At 37.4% G+C, this 18726-nt stretch overlaps 1 protein-coding gene across 5 annotated transcripts in view; it reads right to left on the reverse strand.

Moving 5' to 3' along the window:
- Positions 1–12417, reverse strand: part of nsmfa (NMDA receptor synaptonuclear signaling and neuronal migration factor a) — a 32438-nt gene extending 20021 nt beyond the window's left edge. For 3 of the 5 annotated variants that reach the window (XM_047805979.1, XM_047805980.1, XM_047805977.1), the window contains exons 1-2: positions 12158–12417; positions 12–70 (exon numbers count right to left, since the gene is read on the reverse strand). In XM_047805979.1, the coding sequence (XP_047661935.1) occupies positions 12–70; positions 12158–12228 (130 nt within the window). In that variant the 5' untranslated portion in view covers positions 12229–12417. The remainder of the gene's footprint in view (positions 1–11; positions 71–12157) is intronic. The other 2 variants (XM_047805978.1, XM_047805981.1) reach the window with 2 other exon arrangements.
- Between the last annotated feature and the right edge of the window lie 6309 nt (positions 12418–18726).

Here is an 18726-nt window from a genome sequence, read left to right on the forward strand (position 1 = left end):
GAGTGTCTGACCTGATCCGTTTCGGCTCTCAGGTTGAGCGTGAAGGTACTCTCCAAATGCTCGGGCTGCTCTGCAAAGAGACACATAAGATCCATCATACACACACCGGCTATCGCATAACACGAGCACACCATGACATGAGAGAGCCTGTGAGTCATGGTAATTGATTTTCTGAGCCCAATCAATTACTCGGACTGGATCTATATCTACCCTGACTAAGACAAATTCAGGGCCAACTGTGAGCTAGCTAACAGTAAATGGAGTCATGAATTCAGGCTGTTTCTTGTTTTATTTGATCCAGCACCTACACACAAGGATGGATAGAATAGAAATACTACATGAACACTGTCTACGGACCCATTTCACTACTGAATTACACAATATAATAGTTTATTGCAAGCTAGCTTGCTACTTATGATTAGACTCCTGATTTTAGCTCAATATACAAATTGGGGACAATATTAATAAGATAACAGTTAGCTTGCTTGTTAAGAAACTTACTTATCAATCACCTCATTTAATAATTTTAATATTAGCTAGCTTTTTAATAAACCTGCATAGATACTAATGTCATTGCTTAGCATAACATTTAGCATTGTGCTAACGTAAAAAATAATTCAGCAGTCATGTTTATGTAGCTGGTATGCTTAGCTAATACTCTGTTACACTAAACTGGTGTTTAAGGACACCAACAGCTATACTTTGTGGCCAAAAACGGTTTAAAACAGGGTGCAAAAAGAAATTCTGTTTAAGAAACCAGTCAGAAATAATTCATAGTCACATTTTGTGTTTGTCATCATGGTCATAGGTTTCAAAGCAGAAAAAAATTACTTCTGTTAATCTAACTAATATACTATTCTAATAAACAAAACTATCTTGCTTTACAGACTGGAATGAGACAAACACACCACAAAACCAGAGTGTAATGACTGACAAAACAGTCACACAAGAAGCAACAACCATGCCATAAATGCTAAGTAATGGCTAATCCCACAGTATTGCTCTGAACCTGTGCTAACCAGCAAAAAATTATGAATTGAAGCAAAGCTCAATAATCCAGAGATGATTCATAGAAAATAAAATGTACAGTTAAATAGAATTTACAAGTAAAATAAAATAAATAAATAGATTGATTAATTAATTAAAAGGAATTGGTTGTAGAGAACCGAGGAAAAATAAGTAGACAAAATATTATAATATAAAACTACTGTGACTTTTGTTAGAGTATTCAACAGAAATGTGGCATAATCTATTAGACTAGTGGAGTATGTTAAAAACATGTGTATTTATTATGGAATGACATTGAATTATTTGATGATTTTCATTTTATTCTGACTGACTCTTGATCTCTTTTTCCTTTATTTCAGATGCTCAGTTTCATTTGCATGTGCTTTATTTAATCTTAATGGGTTCTATTATCTGTGATCATTTCACTGTCCATTGATTTGATACAAACCCACTCTAAATGTGCTGGCATGCAGGGCCTTTCTGAAAACGACACTCTAAACACAGTAGGTCTTCCCAGCTTCAAAATAAGGAACTAGATTACAATGTAAAGTCCTACAGTGGCAGAAAATATCACAGATGTTTAGTTGTTTGTAAAAGTTTTTAGCTTTGCCAGTGACCCCAACCCTAATGCTTGCATCTTTCATAGGGACAATAGACTTAAGTAGGGATTGCTGGTGGACGTTTGCAGAGCTAAAGCTCTTCATGGAAGGAGAGGACACATATACAACTTCTAACTTCTCTGCTGTCTTCATCGTGACCTCCCTAATGCATGGTTTTAATTTGGTGAATATCTAAGAACTGACGTTTAATGTTCTCCCATTATTATTTATTTGTGGTTATCATTATAAGCTGTGTGTGCATTACAGCAGAATATTTCAGGAACTTTTTTGGTAGCCAAACTTTCTAAGAACCTGTAGTATATGTAAGTAATTAATATGAATGTATTAGAAAACCTGAAGAAAGTGATCAATAGCAAATCAGAGGTTCCTTTACCACCTGAAGTTACCACAGCAATTTGCCTACAGTATGCTAATAATTTTTATTGATAAAAGAGGTTTATAGAAAATTTAATGGTGTGGAGCATCTGCAAAAAAAAAAAAACAAAAAAAAAAAAACAGGCTATTTCTTTTCTCACCAAGATAATAAGGCTTGTCATGTTACCAAGTCTTTAAAAAACAAATATAAAGTTACAGATATACCTCTTACACTTCCACTGTGCTAAAACTGGAGACTCCTTCTATAAATTCCTTTCTATAAATACTTTCTTTATTTAAAAAATAGTCCCCGGGTAAGATGCTACTATAGAAATGATAACATATAAGAACACGTGTTAAAATAATGCTATAGATGCTAGAAATCCCAGAATAATAATGAGAGACTTTAATTAGCCTGTGTATGATGAGGCTTCATCAGTAACCATCCATCAAACCACTTCAGAATCATGGGACCAAGCCAGACATCTGCACCAACTCCAACAATGGCATACTAAATGACAGAGTAAGCCGATAGCAGCCTCGCGACACACTCTCAAAGAAACCAGCAATCCCATACAGTCAATCAGAGATTTAAGTTACGTGAAGTTTAAGTATAGTGCGGATATACCGAAGACCTCGCCAAAGCTTTTTCTGATCCTCGCAGGCTAGAGCTAGCCCCTTGTGAGTCATAGCTCCGTAAGAAGCAGCTCTGCATCAAAATCACGAACAGGAAGTCTTTAATGAAGGCTGGGTTTTTCTTGGGTTTTTTCTTCAAGACTAAAGATAATACCCCTACACAAACTAACATACAGTGGAACTGGGTGCCCACAATGAAAGGGACAAACACTGTGCATCCTCTTCTAAACATGCACAACTTCCGAGCACCCACTCCTCGCTTAAAATTACAACCTCCTCCACATGAGCTGTCACGCAGCCGGGGATCCCTGTGCCGGCGATTCCACTAGTATAAAAGCCAACACCTCAGGGCCTGTAACACCATGTCTTGGAATTTGAAATCTGCCTTCTGGCACAAGGGCATGATGAGAATGACACCAGCATCAATTATTCAGGTCCAGCCTACACAAGTGGGTCTCCACAGGACCATAATGAGCACTCGGCTCAATCTCCCTAATAATGGGACAACAAATCAATGTGACGAGCCATGCAATCCACTTCAACACTTTCAGGGAATTACATGACAGGTAAAGATAATATGTTGATGTAGATAATATATCCACTAAGACTGGGATTTTTTTTAAATCATATAATATCAATATTGCAATACATTAGGATATAATATGCTTTTGTAGGACAAAGGGGATATTATGCTATCTTTCTTGTTTTTGAAAAAAAAATTGTCATCGAATCACATGCATGTTAAAATGTATTACATTTTACAAATTTTAAAGTATAGTTGAGGAATAATAGACAATGGAGAACAAGTTTAGGAAAATAATTAACGATGGGGTCATGTGGCAGTCATGGCATAGAAACTCCTTTATAAAACACTAAAGAAATGTCTCCTGAGAGAAAAAAACGTATTAACAAACTGTATCATCAGTTACTATTATGTTGCTATTATGCTACTATTACATTATGTTTAGTTGGTTCTGTTATGCTTATGCTAATAATTCAGAATTTCTTTCTCCATTTCAGTTCATTTTTGAAAATATATTTTTTTTAAATGAAAAGAACGCAATATGCAATGCTTCATCATGTCATGCCATATACAGTATCATTATATCTATATAATATATAGAATATGTAATATAATATCAAACTAATCATACATGATTTTGAATGCAAAATGAACTATATTACTGGTATATTTTGTGTATTGTACAAACTTGTAATAACGACCCACCCCTGATGTCCACATGGTAGCTCACCTTTTATGCTAGTTGCTCATGAATTCTAATGCAGCTCTAATTTTTTTAAGAGGAAGAGGAAGAAGAAGAAGAAGCACTTGAAGGATAAACTGCTGAAGCTCATAGACAAATGGATGGAAATCTCGTAGTCTGCGCTAGTAAAGTCAATAAGCTTTTAGTGTCATTTCAACCATATATAGCTGATGCAGTACACAGTGAAATGGTGTACCAGGACCATGGTGCTACATAAAATGGCATAAAGCTACATAAAATAACAAAAAGCTAAGTAGTTAAGTCACATAAAGTGCAATGTGTGCTAGTATCATTCATCCATCCATTCATTCATTCATTCATTCATTTTCTACTGCTTATCCGAACTATCTCAGGCGTCATCGGGCATCAAGGCAGGATACACCCTGGACGGAGTGCCAACCCATCGCAGGGCACATACACACTCTCATTCACTCATGCAATCACACACTACGGACAATTTTCCAGAGATTCCAATCAACCTACCATGCATGTCTCTGGACCGGGGGAGGAAACCCGAGTACCCGGAGGAAACCCCCGAGGCACGAGGAGAACATGCAAACTCCACACACACAATGCGGAGGTGAGAATCGAACCCCCAACCCTGGAGGTGTGAGGTGAATGTGCTAACCACTAAGCCACCATGCCCCCTGTGCTAGTATCTGTTCTGAGGCAAATATATTATGTTATGTCTAACTGTGATTTTTTCCCCCATATTCCATATTGATTCCATATAGAATCATTTCTTAATTCACTTCTGCCTACTTAAAACAAAACCAATACTTAAGGCTGTTGGAAAGCATTTTTCCTGGCAGTATATATATACTGTATATATACACACATATTCACACATATGTCGAGGTGCTGCTGGCATCACAGCCTCCCCTGTTCTCTGTCTCCACAACCAAATCGCAAGCATTAACACCTACAGCCTGGATGGCAGACGTCTCCGGAGGAGGAGCTTTAGCTACAGAAGAGGTCATTTAACACATATGATTTTGCTGCAATTTATAGCACACTGTTAAATCGACTTCTCTTTCTCAGCATGGTGTGAATAGAAAACGATCCTTTCACTAGTAAGAGGCAATTATCAGCCCCCTCTGAAGACCTCACGTGCTGCTTCATATTTTTCATGTACTTTCTCTGAGTTTTGATTAACGTCAACAAGACGCCCCACTGCTTGGTGAATTGCAACGTTAATAATACATAAGGAGGAATAGAGAACGCTGGATGAGCCCTGTGTCAAAAAAGAAATTGGAAAACAAAAGTCCGTGCTGGCCTGTGGCACGGGTGAAAGGCTTTTCCTGGGTGTCCAGGTAGTGAATACGTAATTAGATTTGGCTGTAAGCCGATATATAATGTTAAACTGACAGCTAGCAATTATCTGTTTCTGGTGGACAAATACAAATTTGAGCAAAAAACTGTAGCCCTCGTCAGGGAGCCGTGCTGCCTCACCTCAGGCAATATATAGCAAATACTAAAGATGAATGAATGAATGAACAGCAGTCATCCAGTCCAGAAAAGAAGAAAGGAAGAACAAAAGTCTCATTGGAAGCATTTCTATTTCTATTAGTGTTTAGATCAATACTTAGTAGGATACACTCCTGCTGGAATGGCATCAATATTATGTAAATGTCTTTAAACTCATTCATCTTCAATGAGTGCTTTCTCCTGGTCAGGGTTACAGTGGATCCCTGGGAACACTGATTATTATCGTTATATCATAATATAGATCATTTCATATCTAAAAAATATGTCATTTTCTCTAAAATGATATACAATTAACATGGAACATAATATGCACACATTCATGACTGGACTCAGGCATACCAGCAAGTGGGCAAGTGGTAGAAGATGTTGGACTAGTGATTAAAAGGCTGTGAGTTCAAATCCCAGGAGCACACCAAGCTGCCACTGCTGGGCCCCTGGGCAAGGCCCTTATCCCTAATCTGTTGTATAAATTAGATAAATGTAAGTCCCTCTGAATAAGACAGTCTGACAAATGCTGTAAAATGTAATACCCAAGCCATGACCATATGACTGGTGTACCTTCAGTTCCACACCTTTTAGGTTTACTCATGCCCGCTCTGTCACAGGGAGCTTCACTCTGTGTCACACTCCTCTATGAACATGACCCTCTACTCTAAACCCTTTCTCTTTTTTTCAGAGCTTGGATATGCGAAAGATCAAATGCTACATATGTAGCATGGTTGTTGCAGCAGGTAGTTTCTGCTTCACAGCTCCAATGTCTGAAGTTCAGAATCTGTCCTCTGATCACTGCCTGTGTCACTTTTGCATGGTTTTGTGATGGCTGTGTTCATTTCCTTCTTCCTCCCAGGACATGAATTTGCTCCCCTGCATTACTTTGGTGTAAATGAGTGTCTGAGTGTGTGATGGTGTCCCATGCTATCTGGAGTATTCATGCATGATGCCCAGCCTTCGGGATAGATTGAAGTTAAATTAAGGAATGGATGACTGACTGTAGAAATATGACCTCTGATGTTACACAAAACATCAAGCTACCATCAATCAAATCCCAAACATCTCTCAAGATGGTCTTAACACCAAGGAAGATTTGCATCAAGGAATTCCAGGCTGGTGGAACGAACCTGCCAAGAAGAATTGAGTCACTGGCTTACTTCCTCTAGAGATTGCTCACTTCACCAAATTAAAAATCCAAACAAAACAAAAACACTCAACCCTGTTTGATTTTGTTGCTGTATCTACTCACTGTACAACTACCACTCTAGCAGGGTTTTAGCTTCATTGTATTCTTGATAATGACTATGTATTTCTTCTGTAAGTCACCGAGGGTCTATGCAAATGTAAACTTAATCCTGACTCCTTGCCAATCATCATTATTTCTAATAGCTCCATTATAGAAAATATGCCTGGATAACATAAATACAAGGAGAGCAGTCGAAACAACCTTCCCCTGAGGTCATTAATCAGGTTAATGTGCACTTTTAAGGTTCCTGCTTTGAGATGTGTAAGCAAAGTAAAAACTAAAACTAAAAGAAGACCTTATTCTGCATTCTTGTTGGTAAAGCAGGATAACATACTGTACCTGAACAGAATCTGTGCAGATTTTATTCTGGTTTCTTTCGACACCTAAGGCTCGGCAGGGAACTACACGTCCTACATCACCCAGGTTCTCTTATTATGATATATCTGATGACACACACCTGTACACACACACAGTGCATTTTCACACAGCGTTCTGCTCTTTCGCTCCACAAATCCACTCTGCTGTCTCTTTGAAGCTGTACACATGTGGGCAGTTACAACCCACCTGTCCTTTAAATAAATTATTGTTAAGCACCTTTTATAGAAGCATCAACAGCACAGCTGAGCGAGATTGCAATTATAAGATTGCACGGTACATGGAAAGGTAAATTTCTACTTCTATTAACAAGAAATCAGCTTTGACGAAGCATTGGCTGTGAAAACAGAATAAATAATAATTTTATTTCCTTCTGAAACACTCTGACCACTTGGACATAACACTTGTTCTTAAATACTTAATACTGACAGATAGATCCAAGAGGCTGCATGACCTAAAGTCAGGACAGGAAGACAGGGGGATGCAGGAATAAGAGTTTGCCCATAAGGCCCTTCATCAGTTTAACAACCTCTTCCATATCCACATGACTCCTTAAAGATGTTAGGTTGAATATTCCAGAGACAAATGATCATTAGGACTTTACTAATAACACGTTCAAAGGAGCAGCCGGTTTACATGGAATTTGGGGACCTTCCTGAACAACAGTCCACTGATTAAAATGTCATCTCCTACAAGAGCCAAAGCACTACAACACTCCCTAATGACATCTGGAACCTTTGCTTAGTTTCAACAGCAGACATATTTGGAGGAGGAGCTTTAAATGTCAAAGGCATAATCGTAGTACCAAACCTGCATCATTTCATCCCTTAACCCTAATTACAGTGCACATTGCACATTCTGATTTTCACCACCAGAAGATAAAGAGAGTAGGGGGAGACCCATATAAACCAATCAGCTTGATAGTTCAGCCTTAATGCCTGCAATTTGGTTTCCTCACAAGGTGATAATTAGGTACTGTATGGTTAAAACAGAACAACAACAAAAAAAATCACCAAGTAGCCGTAAGTGAACATTTTGCTATCTTAACGCATCAGTGCTTTCTTGTAGTGCTCATTTATAGGCATCCTTGAAAAATTGCTTTTCAAAAAGCAAGTAGAGGCTTCATAAATAAACCATAAACTTGCCCAGGGAGTTGAACAAACTGGTTCTATGGAAACCATACAGTGTATTTATCTTCATGGATATCAAATACAACTCTGCATCATTTCCACTAGGGTAGAGCTGATAAGGAGGTTACGGCCCCATTACCCAGGAGTGTTCAGTGGCATTCAACAACTGCTCAAGATTTGCTCCGCTTTGGGGTTGAAGAACAGCAGGCACTTAAATGAGCATCTCTTGTCCTTCTGCACAATGTATGTGAGATGCTTAGAGGGACATTTTTGTAAAATAAATAAATAAATAAATGTATTAAATTCGCAGTTTGGTGTCTGGCATTTTCTTGGTGTCTACCTCATCCAAAAATCTCTTTCCATAAAAAAACACATATCCAAAACAATCAGACACTCAAATAAATAAATTATATATTTAACCATTAACAAACAATATGGATCTAAGGACAAAATCTGGGGTCCTTTAGAAACAGTGATATTTATATTGAGACTCGTTTCATACAATTTCACACTGATGGACTCCATTCAACTGCTTATGGGAATTCTTATAGCAATTGGTTGCTGAACTAAGTTAGGTCTTAATAATTAAGGTGTAAATAATTTTGCCTCTATTTTTCCACTTTTTACAAGAATATTATGAAGTATATTTTTTATAGATCTAAATCCATTTAAGGTACAGATGGTATCATTACAAAAGATCAAGCGGGTGAATACTTATGCAATGCACAGAATAATAAAAACACGATGAACTATTTTCATAATCGTCATGTGTCAGTCCTTTATAACAAGTTAAAGTGTTCATGAAATAGTTGGATTTAAATAATTGGTTGTCAGACACTTCACACTGTATTCCGAAGGTCTTATGATATACTACTTCTACACTGCTATACTTATGATATACTACTTCTACACTGCTATACTTATGATGTACTACTTCTACACTGCTATACTTATGATATACTACTTCTACACTGCTATACTTATGATGTACTACTTCTACACTGCTATACTTATGATGTACTACTTCTACACTGCTATACTTATGATGTACTACTTCTACACTGCTATACTTATGATGTACTACTTCTACACTGCTATACTTATGATATACTACTTCTACACTGCTATACTTATGATATACTACTTCTACACTGCTATACTTATGATGTACTACTTCTACACTGCTATACTTATGATATACTACCTATATACTAATATACTGCTTCTAAGCGGAAAGCTAAAGAAGCACATAAAGCACGTCTTGGTAAATCAGCATTGTTTCTGTTAAGCAGGAACCAGATGCAAATTCAGTTATGCCAAATCATTTATTTAAAAGGTTCACAATATTAATTTTGTCTGTGCTCTGTTTAATTCCTAAGCCAGCAGTGATTATGAAACTTCACAGCTTATGTCAAATACATCAGTTTGTTAATTAAACACAGTTGTGGGTTTCAGTAATATAACAAACATAAAGAACATAACTAAAAACCAACCAATACATCTGAATTGGTTAAGGCTCACGGTTGTTGAACAAGGTTTAAGCCTCAGCTCTGCCAAGCTCTCACTGTTGGGCCCTTGAGCAAGGCCCTTAAACCTCTCTGCTCCAGGGGTACTATATCATAGGTGAATCTGCACTCTGACCCCAACCTCCAAAGTTGAGATATGCACAGAAAGAATTTAACTGTTATATAATGTATATGTATATATATATAGGCTTCTTCTTTTACAGAAAAATATTCCACCTACATTTAGTGGCCTTCATTTCACCTTCATTATGTTGTTTTATGGCTGCCTGGAAGAAACACTGGTGAGGGGAATAACAAGCAGCTCTTGGTGGACGTGACCAATTGTCTATTTGCACACTGGTGTAAGTGCGTCATGAGAAGGCAGTGGAGATCCTCATTGATGACTCAGCCACTCTACACATAGACCAGGCTTGATGAGCTTCAAGTGGTACCATGAGCAGCAGCCGGGGGCTTTTATGGCTATTCAAGGGAATCCGTGTCCAGAACAGGACGTTCATCTTTACCCATAATTGATTAAAGCTTCTGCCTTGATGTATGACTCACACTGGGAGCTCAGACACATATTTTTTTTTCATTCTGTAGACAGTAAATAAACGGTATCCTGAAGGCCATGTCCTTGGTCCTGGACATTTTTAATCACATTGTGCTGTGTAACAAATAAAGAGTACATGAATTCACATCCAAGGGTATATCAATGACAACTTCTTGGAAGAAGACCACAAAAGAAGCATTTTTGCCTTATGTTCTAGTAAGTATTTTAGTGTTGATGGAAGGGAAAGATAATGCGTTCATGGCACTGTGTGTGGCGAGATGGGAACAGGGAATGATGTGACCAGTCGGATGGTTTGATCTTGCTACTGATTACCAGACAGCAGAACATCCACAGCCTCTCACAGCTATTTTTTTATAGATTTTTTCACTCTCAAAACACTTCCAGTAGAAGAATAACAAATAATCAGGTGACTTAAGCTGAGATCATGATGTGATATGATGTAATGGTATATACTGACACAGTTTCAATGACCAACAGAGCAAAAAAAAAAAACTTGTTGCATGTTGCATCAAACTCTATCAAATTATCTAAATGCTTATAATTTACAATTTGACCCAATATTACAGCATGGCTCTCGTGAAGTGCATAATAAATGCCATATGACATGCATATTTCAGTTAATACAAGTCATTTTCACTTCTCGCTCTTTGCGGGTTACTGATACTGAGAAATCACCCCGGAGCTACAGATGTACTTCCAGTCTAATTATTCATTTTCAAAGAAAACACACTCAGGACTTTTCTGGCTGGTGTCTGCATACTTGCATTAATAATGTATTTTTCATTACCTCAAATCATTCTAAGCTCATCTGTGTCCAAGCTCTCACTGTGCCACAAATGTCTGGATGCTCTGTGTTACTTGACTATATCTTACCAACACTGCATCTAAAATCGGTATGCAGAGCTATGTGCACACGTCTGTACTGCATACTGAGCAGGGATTTTATCCTTTAATCACCCCACCACACACACAGACACACACACACACACAGTCACTTGACCAGAGGGAATGCCATGTAGCCAGTAGTCAGATATTAAAGCGCTCTGCCAGGGAGATATAGATGCAAGGTTATGCCCATGACCTTCCCTTCTCTAAGACACATGAAAATGGTTTTCTCAAGAAATATGACACATACTTGAAGCCAGTGACGCACTAAATGTACTTAAACAGCACATAAACTACACAGAGCAACCAGAATTAGGGCATAGGAAAGGATGCACTGTCTGTGAAGGATTAGAAACTACAGTGGATGTGATGCAGTGTTGAATAGTCCCGATGCCAACGTCCCTATGTAAACAAATAAAAAGATTATTTCATGTCAATAACTCATCAGGATCCATTAGCACGAGGCACTGAGTGACGGATGCATTGATTGATCTGTCTTTTACCCTCCGCCTGAACATCAGACTCTCAGTGGCAGTGCCACACTCAGAGCTATGCTATCAGAAATGAGAACTTGGTGAATAACATTTCTGGACACAAAATCTACAAGCATGCAATTTCCCATCCAGTTCCTTCTCCACCACTTTAAAAGCTAAGCCTCTGCAGTGGTACCTGACACACATGCAGCTACATCAGGGTGTGAATTTCTGTCCCACGTGACGACAACAAGACAACAAAGGGCTGCAAATATGTCTTTATATGAAATACTGTCTATTGTGTAAGCATTGCAGAAGTCATTCACACATCCATAAGCTGTAGACACGTTAAGATGCGGCACCACTCGTGCACCACATGACCCAACAGTCAATTATTATATAAATGACATTATGATCACTTGTAATAAGGACAAATTAAAAAAAAAAAAGGCTGCATCTGTTTATCCGGTTCAGTGATGCGTCTTTGTCGTAAGGAGATAAAGATCCTACATATTTCAGCGCATGCTGATACAGACACATCTGGCAGGCTGCTGCGCATCTGCATCTGCATCTGCATGTGGACACCAAGTGGAAAGCTGGTGCTCACCTAACTTTTGCTGCCACTGATGAAATAGCATCGTTCCTCAGATTCCTTCTCTTGGACACGGCAGTTCCCATGCTGGCATGGAAACAACGGCGGTGACAAAGCGGCTCATTCCAAAACGATCACGACGCAGGGAAACGCACGGAAACGCGTCCTCTTCGGAACTGTAGAGAGAAACAAAGCGCAAGCTGTGTGTAGAACTGAAGCATCAGTTGCGCCTGGTTCGGGTTCTTGCTTGCACTACGCACAGCTCTGTCTCAGAGTACAAGGAAAGCAAAAAAAAAAAAAAAAAAAAAAAAAAAAACCACAGAGAGGAGAAAATAAATAAATAAATAAATGAATAAAACGCACACAGAAGCTCCGCCCACTTCTCTGCTCCCCATTCAGCCAGGTAGAAAGGGGCGTGTCAAAGATCCGCCTGGCGGAAAGTGTAGGCGTGTCAAATCGGAGACCCCATATATGGTCACGGAATTCCATTTATTTATTTATTTATTTATTTGTTTGTTTGTTTGTTTGTTTGTTTGTTTGTTTGCTATTATTAAAGTGTTTGGTCGTACTGAATAGTCTACATGCATATTCTATACAGTCCCTTCAATATGTAATAGTTGTAATGTGGGTGTAATCTTTATAAAAACAAAAACAAAACAACACTAATAACTGTAATAAGAGCACAATAGTACAGTACAGTGTAGAAGTCATTCAATCTAGTTAAACTGGTTCTAAATCAGTTAATAATAATGTTAGGTGAGAAATAAAGAAAAATAGACTATTAATATTAATGTATGACTCCCCCCCCGAAACGCATAACGTATGTTTTTAGTGATTTTGTTGTTAAATGCTTAGTAAATGCTGTATTTCTATTGTTTGAAATGTTTGTAAGAAGTTATCGGTTGTCGGCCTTGTTATTGTGACAGGAAGACAATGCTATTGCAGATGAAATTGTGATTATATATATATATACCAACTACGTTTAACCTGCAGAATAGCACATTCTTTTTATGGTCAGATTTCCAGAATGTTGTTCAGCTCTATACAACACAAGTGAGGACACATGGAAAGACTAAAACTCCAGTTTCAACAGGAAGAGGTTACTTCACACCGGTGTCACTATCCGTGGGCAGTCAAATGCAATTTTGGCAAAAGGTAATCATTAGGCTTTAGCCATCAGCAAAACCATTACATAAGGTTGGTGTGGGGTTTTTTCCAGATAAAATTGGACACACCTGAAACAGATGAACATGTTGAAAACAACAAGTCATATCAAATAATTTATATAATATTTTTTTGGATATCTGCAATATAATATAAATTATTAAAGCCAAAACAGATGTAGAGAATGTCAAGATCTATAAAAGGGCAGATAGCACTTACCTCTGATTGTTTTATGAAGGCCTGTGATGCAGCATGGGCTTCAGTTTGAAATGATGCACTTGGCTGGTGTCATGTTTCTCAGAAGAAAACATGTTATTCCTTTTGCCGTCTCATGTTACATTATCTACCACAGTTTTCTTGTTTTTAGAAAAAGTAATCATTTTACACTGCAGAATGAAGTACATTAGGATCATTCATTAGATTTGAGGCCAAATTTTAGTGTAGCAAACATTGTTGTGGGTCTGTGAGAGCATTATGTGTATGTATCTGTCAGGGAAATCGGACAAATTACTGACACTCTTAGTGGTTTTGAAATAAATAACTCCACAACAAGAAAGGATAAGATGAAAGGAGGGATGCACAAAAAAAAACACGCGCACACACACACACACACACACACACACACACACACACACACACACACACACACACACACACACACACACAGCGGAACTGATTTAGCCGCCAGCTCTCAGTCACACTGTTAAAGGGGATGCATTAGAAATTGGTTCCATCCAGTGGATAGAGAAGAGAAAAAATATATATATGATCTAGAAAATACCACTAATTTCATTTGATCTGCTTCCAAGTGGATTCTACTTTAAGACCAAATGCAAGAAACTGTATTTTGTTTAAAAACAAATAAAGCATTACAATAGTGTTCTAATTGCCTTTATTCTTTAGAAGGAAAGAAATGAAGACATTGCCTCCTGCATACGAAGTAAGTCCCCGAAGCATCACACTCAGCCTGACCCATGAGTAAGCATCTTAATTAACAAACACTCAATAAGCCTGGATAAAGTACCATTACTTTTTTCCACTCATCCCTTTTGTCATTCTTTCAGTTGGTTATCTCTCCGTGTACTCACTATGCACTATATAATCTCATGGCTCAAGAAGCAAAGGCACTTCTTTCAATTGAAGAAATTTTACAATAAATACGGCGTAAACTGCCAGTGCTACACACTCTATACTTTGCTTAGTAGATTTGTGCTATGTAATTTCATTTTTGCAACTTTATGGCAGACAATGAACTGAAATGTACAGTTTTTGTTTCCCCAGAATGTAATTGATCAGCCGAGACAAGTTTGTGTATGGAGTCCAACTATTTTGTTGCAAATATCCATATTGGTATTTTAAATTCGACGTTGATGTGGGCCTGCAATAGAAATACACCTAGATACGAACATTTTAATAAATATGCTCTTGGAAACACTGAAAAAATACCACAGAGGTAGAAATGCTTAAATTGTCAGCACAGCTCTTCAACCTCAGCTCAGCGCTCCAGGTTATAATTGGTCTCAATTAGAGATATGATTTGATGTGCCAATCTTACTCATATGGCATAGTTCATATAAAACAAAATGTTATAATAACACACGTTTCAAACCACATCTGCATGCACTGATCAGACCAATGATTTAATTATATAACGAGTATGTTTGATTGACAGTCACATTGCCGGAGTCTCCCAGCCTACTACGGCAAACATCTACAGAAAGTTCAGCACAGTTAATCCTCAACGTCAAAAAAACGTCTGCTTCATCAGATTGCTCATGAACATGAAGTGAATGTGTGAAGGACGTTTTATATATAAAGAGAACAGATAGACAGTAGAAAGATTCACAAGATTAACTTTATCCAACATTAACTGATAACAAGAAACATAAAAAAAAAAGAAAGCTGAGGCAATAGAACTTAATTTAGATTTGATGTCTCTATCTGCATCACACAAAACTAATGAATGTCCCTATTTGTTTAAAAAACTAAAAGGACAGAACTGTACCAGAAGTACAAATCAAAGAACATTTTGAGAAGCTAGATGTGGGAGGGAGGTGGGAATACACCCTGGATGGTGAGACCATTTAGTGTAGCCAATCCACCTACTGCTATGTTCTTGAACAGTGGGAAGAAACTCTAGGAAACCTACAGAGAGACCATGTGAAATCACACGCAGACAGCAACTCAAACTAGGGGACCAAGGCTGACCCAGGGATCCTTGGCAATACACTAAAGTGCTGGTGAAATTGCACAGAATGTGAAGTGTTATTTTTATCTTTGTCATTGAGAACTATCTTTCCATCAGCCTTTTTGTGCTAAAGCTCTTGAGATCCATACAAACATCCACTCAATGCTGCAGGGGTGGTAACTGAATGGAAGAATTGCTATTATCATTGCTCACTTTCTTTCTGCAAACTTAGAAAGGTCATCCAAGCAACCCATCTCATGGATTCAGCCTTCTCAGGAGTGCATTCATGTCGTTTATGTCGATGACCATGCGTCTAATGACTTGCATGACCATGTAGTATAACCTGTAATCAACACTACAAATAAAGCTCATTATTCTATGTTATGAATATTATTCAGATTTGATCATTTAATGAGACGGTATGTTAATTACAGGCTTAATTGTGAACACACCAATGTTGCAGCTGCAGTAGCTATGTGATTATAGATCAACACCATATTTTGCTGTGTCGTTTATTACACCAGTACATTCGTGCAGTTAATGTAATCTAATCAGCTAAGCATGTGGCAGCAGCACAATGAAAAAAATCATGCAGATACAGGCCAAGAGCTTCGGTTACAGACGTTAGAGGTTCACATCAAACATCAAAATGAGGAAAATTGTGAGCTCTGTGATTTTAAGCCTGGCATGGTACCAAATCGGTACCTACACAACAGTCATTAAAACTTACACAGAGAAAAAACAAGCAGGCTGAAACTTTCTTGATGAGATAGTTCAGAAGAGAGTGAAACCGGTTCGAACTGACAGAAAGTCTGTAGTAACTTAAATAATTACTCTTTACAAACATGGTGAGCAGAAAAGCATCTCAGAATACAAAACACATCAAACCTCGAGGTAGATGAGCTACAACTGCCGAAAACCACATCAAGATCCATTATTTTCACACATCAATAAAAGAAATGGGGGAAAAACAGGTGATTTATTTGTCTCTAATCTTCAGCTGTCAGTTTCTGGGCCCAGTGTTTGCCTACAATAGCCTCAGATTCTTGTTTCTCGGCTGACAAGGAGTGGAACCCAGTGTGGTCTTCTGCTGTTGTAGCTTATCCAACTCAAAGTTTGCATGCTAAGATGCTTTTCTGCCCACCATGGTCGTAAATACTGATTATTTCAGTTACTATATTTAATCATTAAATCCTTAAACCAGCCCATCTGGTACCACCATCCATGCTACGATCAAAGATTACACCTTTTCTTCATTCTGCTGATTAATATGATATAATTGAATCTACTGACTTGAATCTACATGCTTTTTTGAATATGCAGCTATACAGTACATAAATAAATGTGTAATGTGGACCAACAACCAATCAAGACTAGATGATGTCTCTATTTGCGTGGCAAAAAACTATTACACTATTATTTAAAATGTTCTAGCCTAGATATGTTCATGCATTATAGATGTATCAGTATCTGGGGCATCTGGTTAGGGATGAGAGATTAAAGAGTTTTCCAGTGTTTCAGATACAGATATAGATATTTAGAGCACTAAACAAATACAGATAATGATGTTGTGTTACACCTCTTAGCAGCTTTGTAGATCATCCAAATATCACTGGATATGCCTTGAATTTTCCGCCTCAGTATCCTGCATTAATAGAGAAATGAACCGTATTGAAATCTACACTCTAAAATGACGTGATTAGCTTTATAAGCTCCAGGCTTCTGCCATGTATTGAGAGCAACAGGAATTTGCTCAGTTTCTTTATTTTGTCATACTGTCACACAGCTTTCGCCTTTCCAAGTATATTACGATTCAGAACTCCTTGTAATGCAGTGAATAGATAAAATGCCTTTATCACGATCAAGCCAAATGTTAATCTCTTGCTTGAATTTTTGAGATGTACGTGTGATTAAGCAGATAATTACACTGCACAGTTGCCCTTTTACTTATGACTCATAGTCACATATACACTTCGCAACCCCCTTGAGATTACCCTACACACGTCCATACACACACATAGAGCATGCACGATTCCTTTATTACTTAATTACTTTACAAATAGAGAATATCTATCTATCTATCTATCTATCTATCTATCTATCTATCTATCTATCTATCTTATATATATATATAAATATATATATTTATATATATATATATAAAAATATATATATATATATATATATATATACATATATATATATATATATACACACACACACACACACACACACACACACACACACACACATATATATGACAGTGTTTGAGTACAATGACAAATTTAAGTGGCATGAACACTGTACTGAATGAGTCCTGTCACTGAACCTTGATGCAGAAAGAAAAGCTTTCATGAATTCTTTAGTTGAATGTATTTAAGCCTGAAATAAATAATATATATATAATTGTATAATTATATGTATAATTAATATTTACAGATATATGACTACTTTGTCACAGGGAAGAATTTGTGTTTAACAAAGTAGTCAATGTGTTTAAATGGAAATTGCTATTTCTTGCTTTGGATACAGAAAGACAAAAATATAATATGTTCATCATGTATATGGATAAAGTGCGTAAAATCTTGTTGCTTGGCAACCAAGTAACATTTGTTGATAATCATATTCATTAATAAGGGCCGAGGCTAATGATTCCGTTAGCTAGCATGAAACTATGAAGTTTTGTGTACAAAGAAATGCGAACGCTGGATTTTTAAAATATTTGACTATTTGAATATTTGATTCCAAAGTAATGAATAGCACAAGAGCGACATTACTGCAGTGACTGGAGGAAAGCTGGATGAAACTACATGAGAATGGCTTTGAGAAGAGCTTTCACATTAGAAAGCACAAATTCACACTTGTTGTGTAAGCATTGCGAGAGGAGCTCGTGTTGACCATCTGTTCATTTCACACAACACACTTTCTATACGCCAAAGGAGCCAGCTGTAATTATAACACAGAGCAATATAACCATGAGTAATGAACAAGCTTCACATAGACCACTTTACTGCTTATACATGAGTACCAGGCTGTACGGTTATTATATCATGGTAGAGTACAACCATTAAACTGAAATTTCGAGTGGTCTTGTTTTTCACTAGTGTCTATTGGTCTGAGTGTGAAGAAAAAATCTTGTTAAAAATAAAGCATTTGTTCAAAAAAAAAAAAAAAAACAGCCCAAAAACAAAAACCTCTGTAATCTGGCTGATATATTTTCCCTGTTTAAATG

The sequence above is a fragment of the Tachysurus fulvidraco genome, chromosome 21 (assembly GCF_022655615.1).
Source record: "Tachysurus fulvidraco isolate hzauxx_2018 chromosome 21, HZAU_PFXX_2.0, whole genome shotgun sequence".
Taxonomy (NCBI): domain Eukaryota; kingdom Metazoa; phylum Chordata; class Actinopteri; order Siluriformes; family Bagridae; genus Tachysurus; species Tachysurus fulvidraco.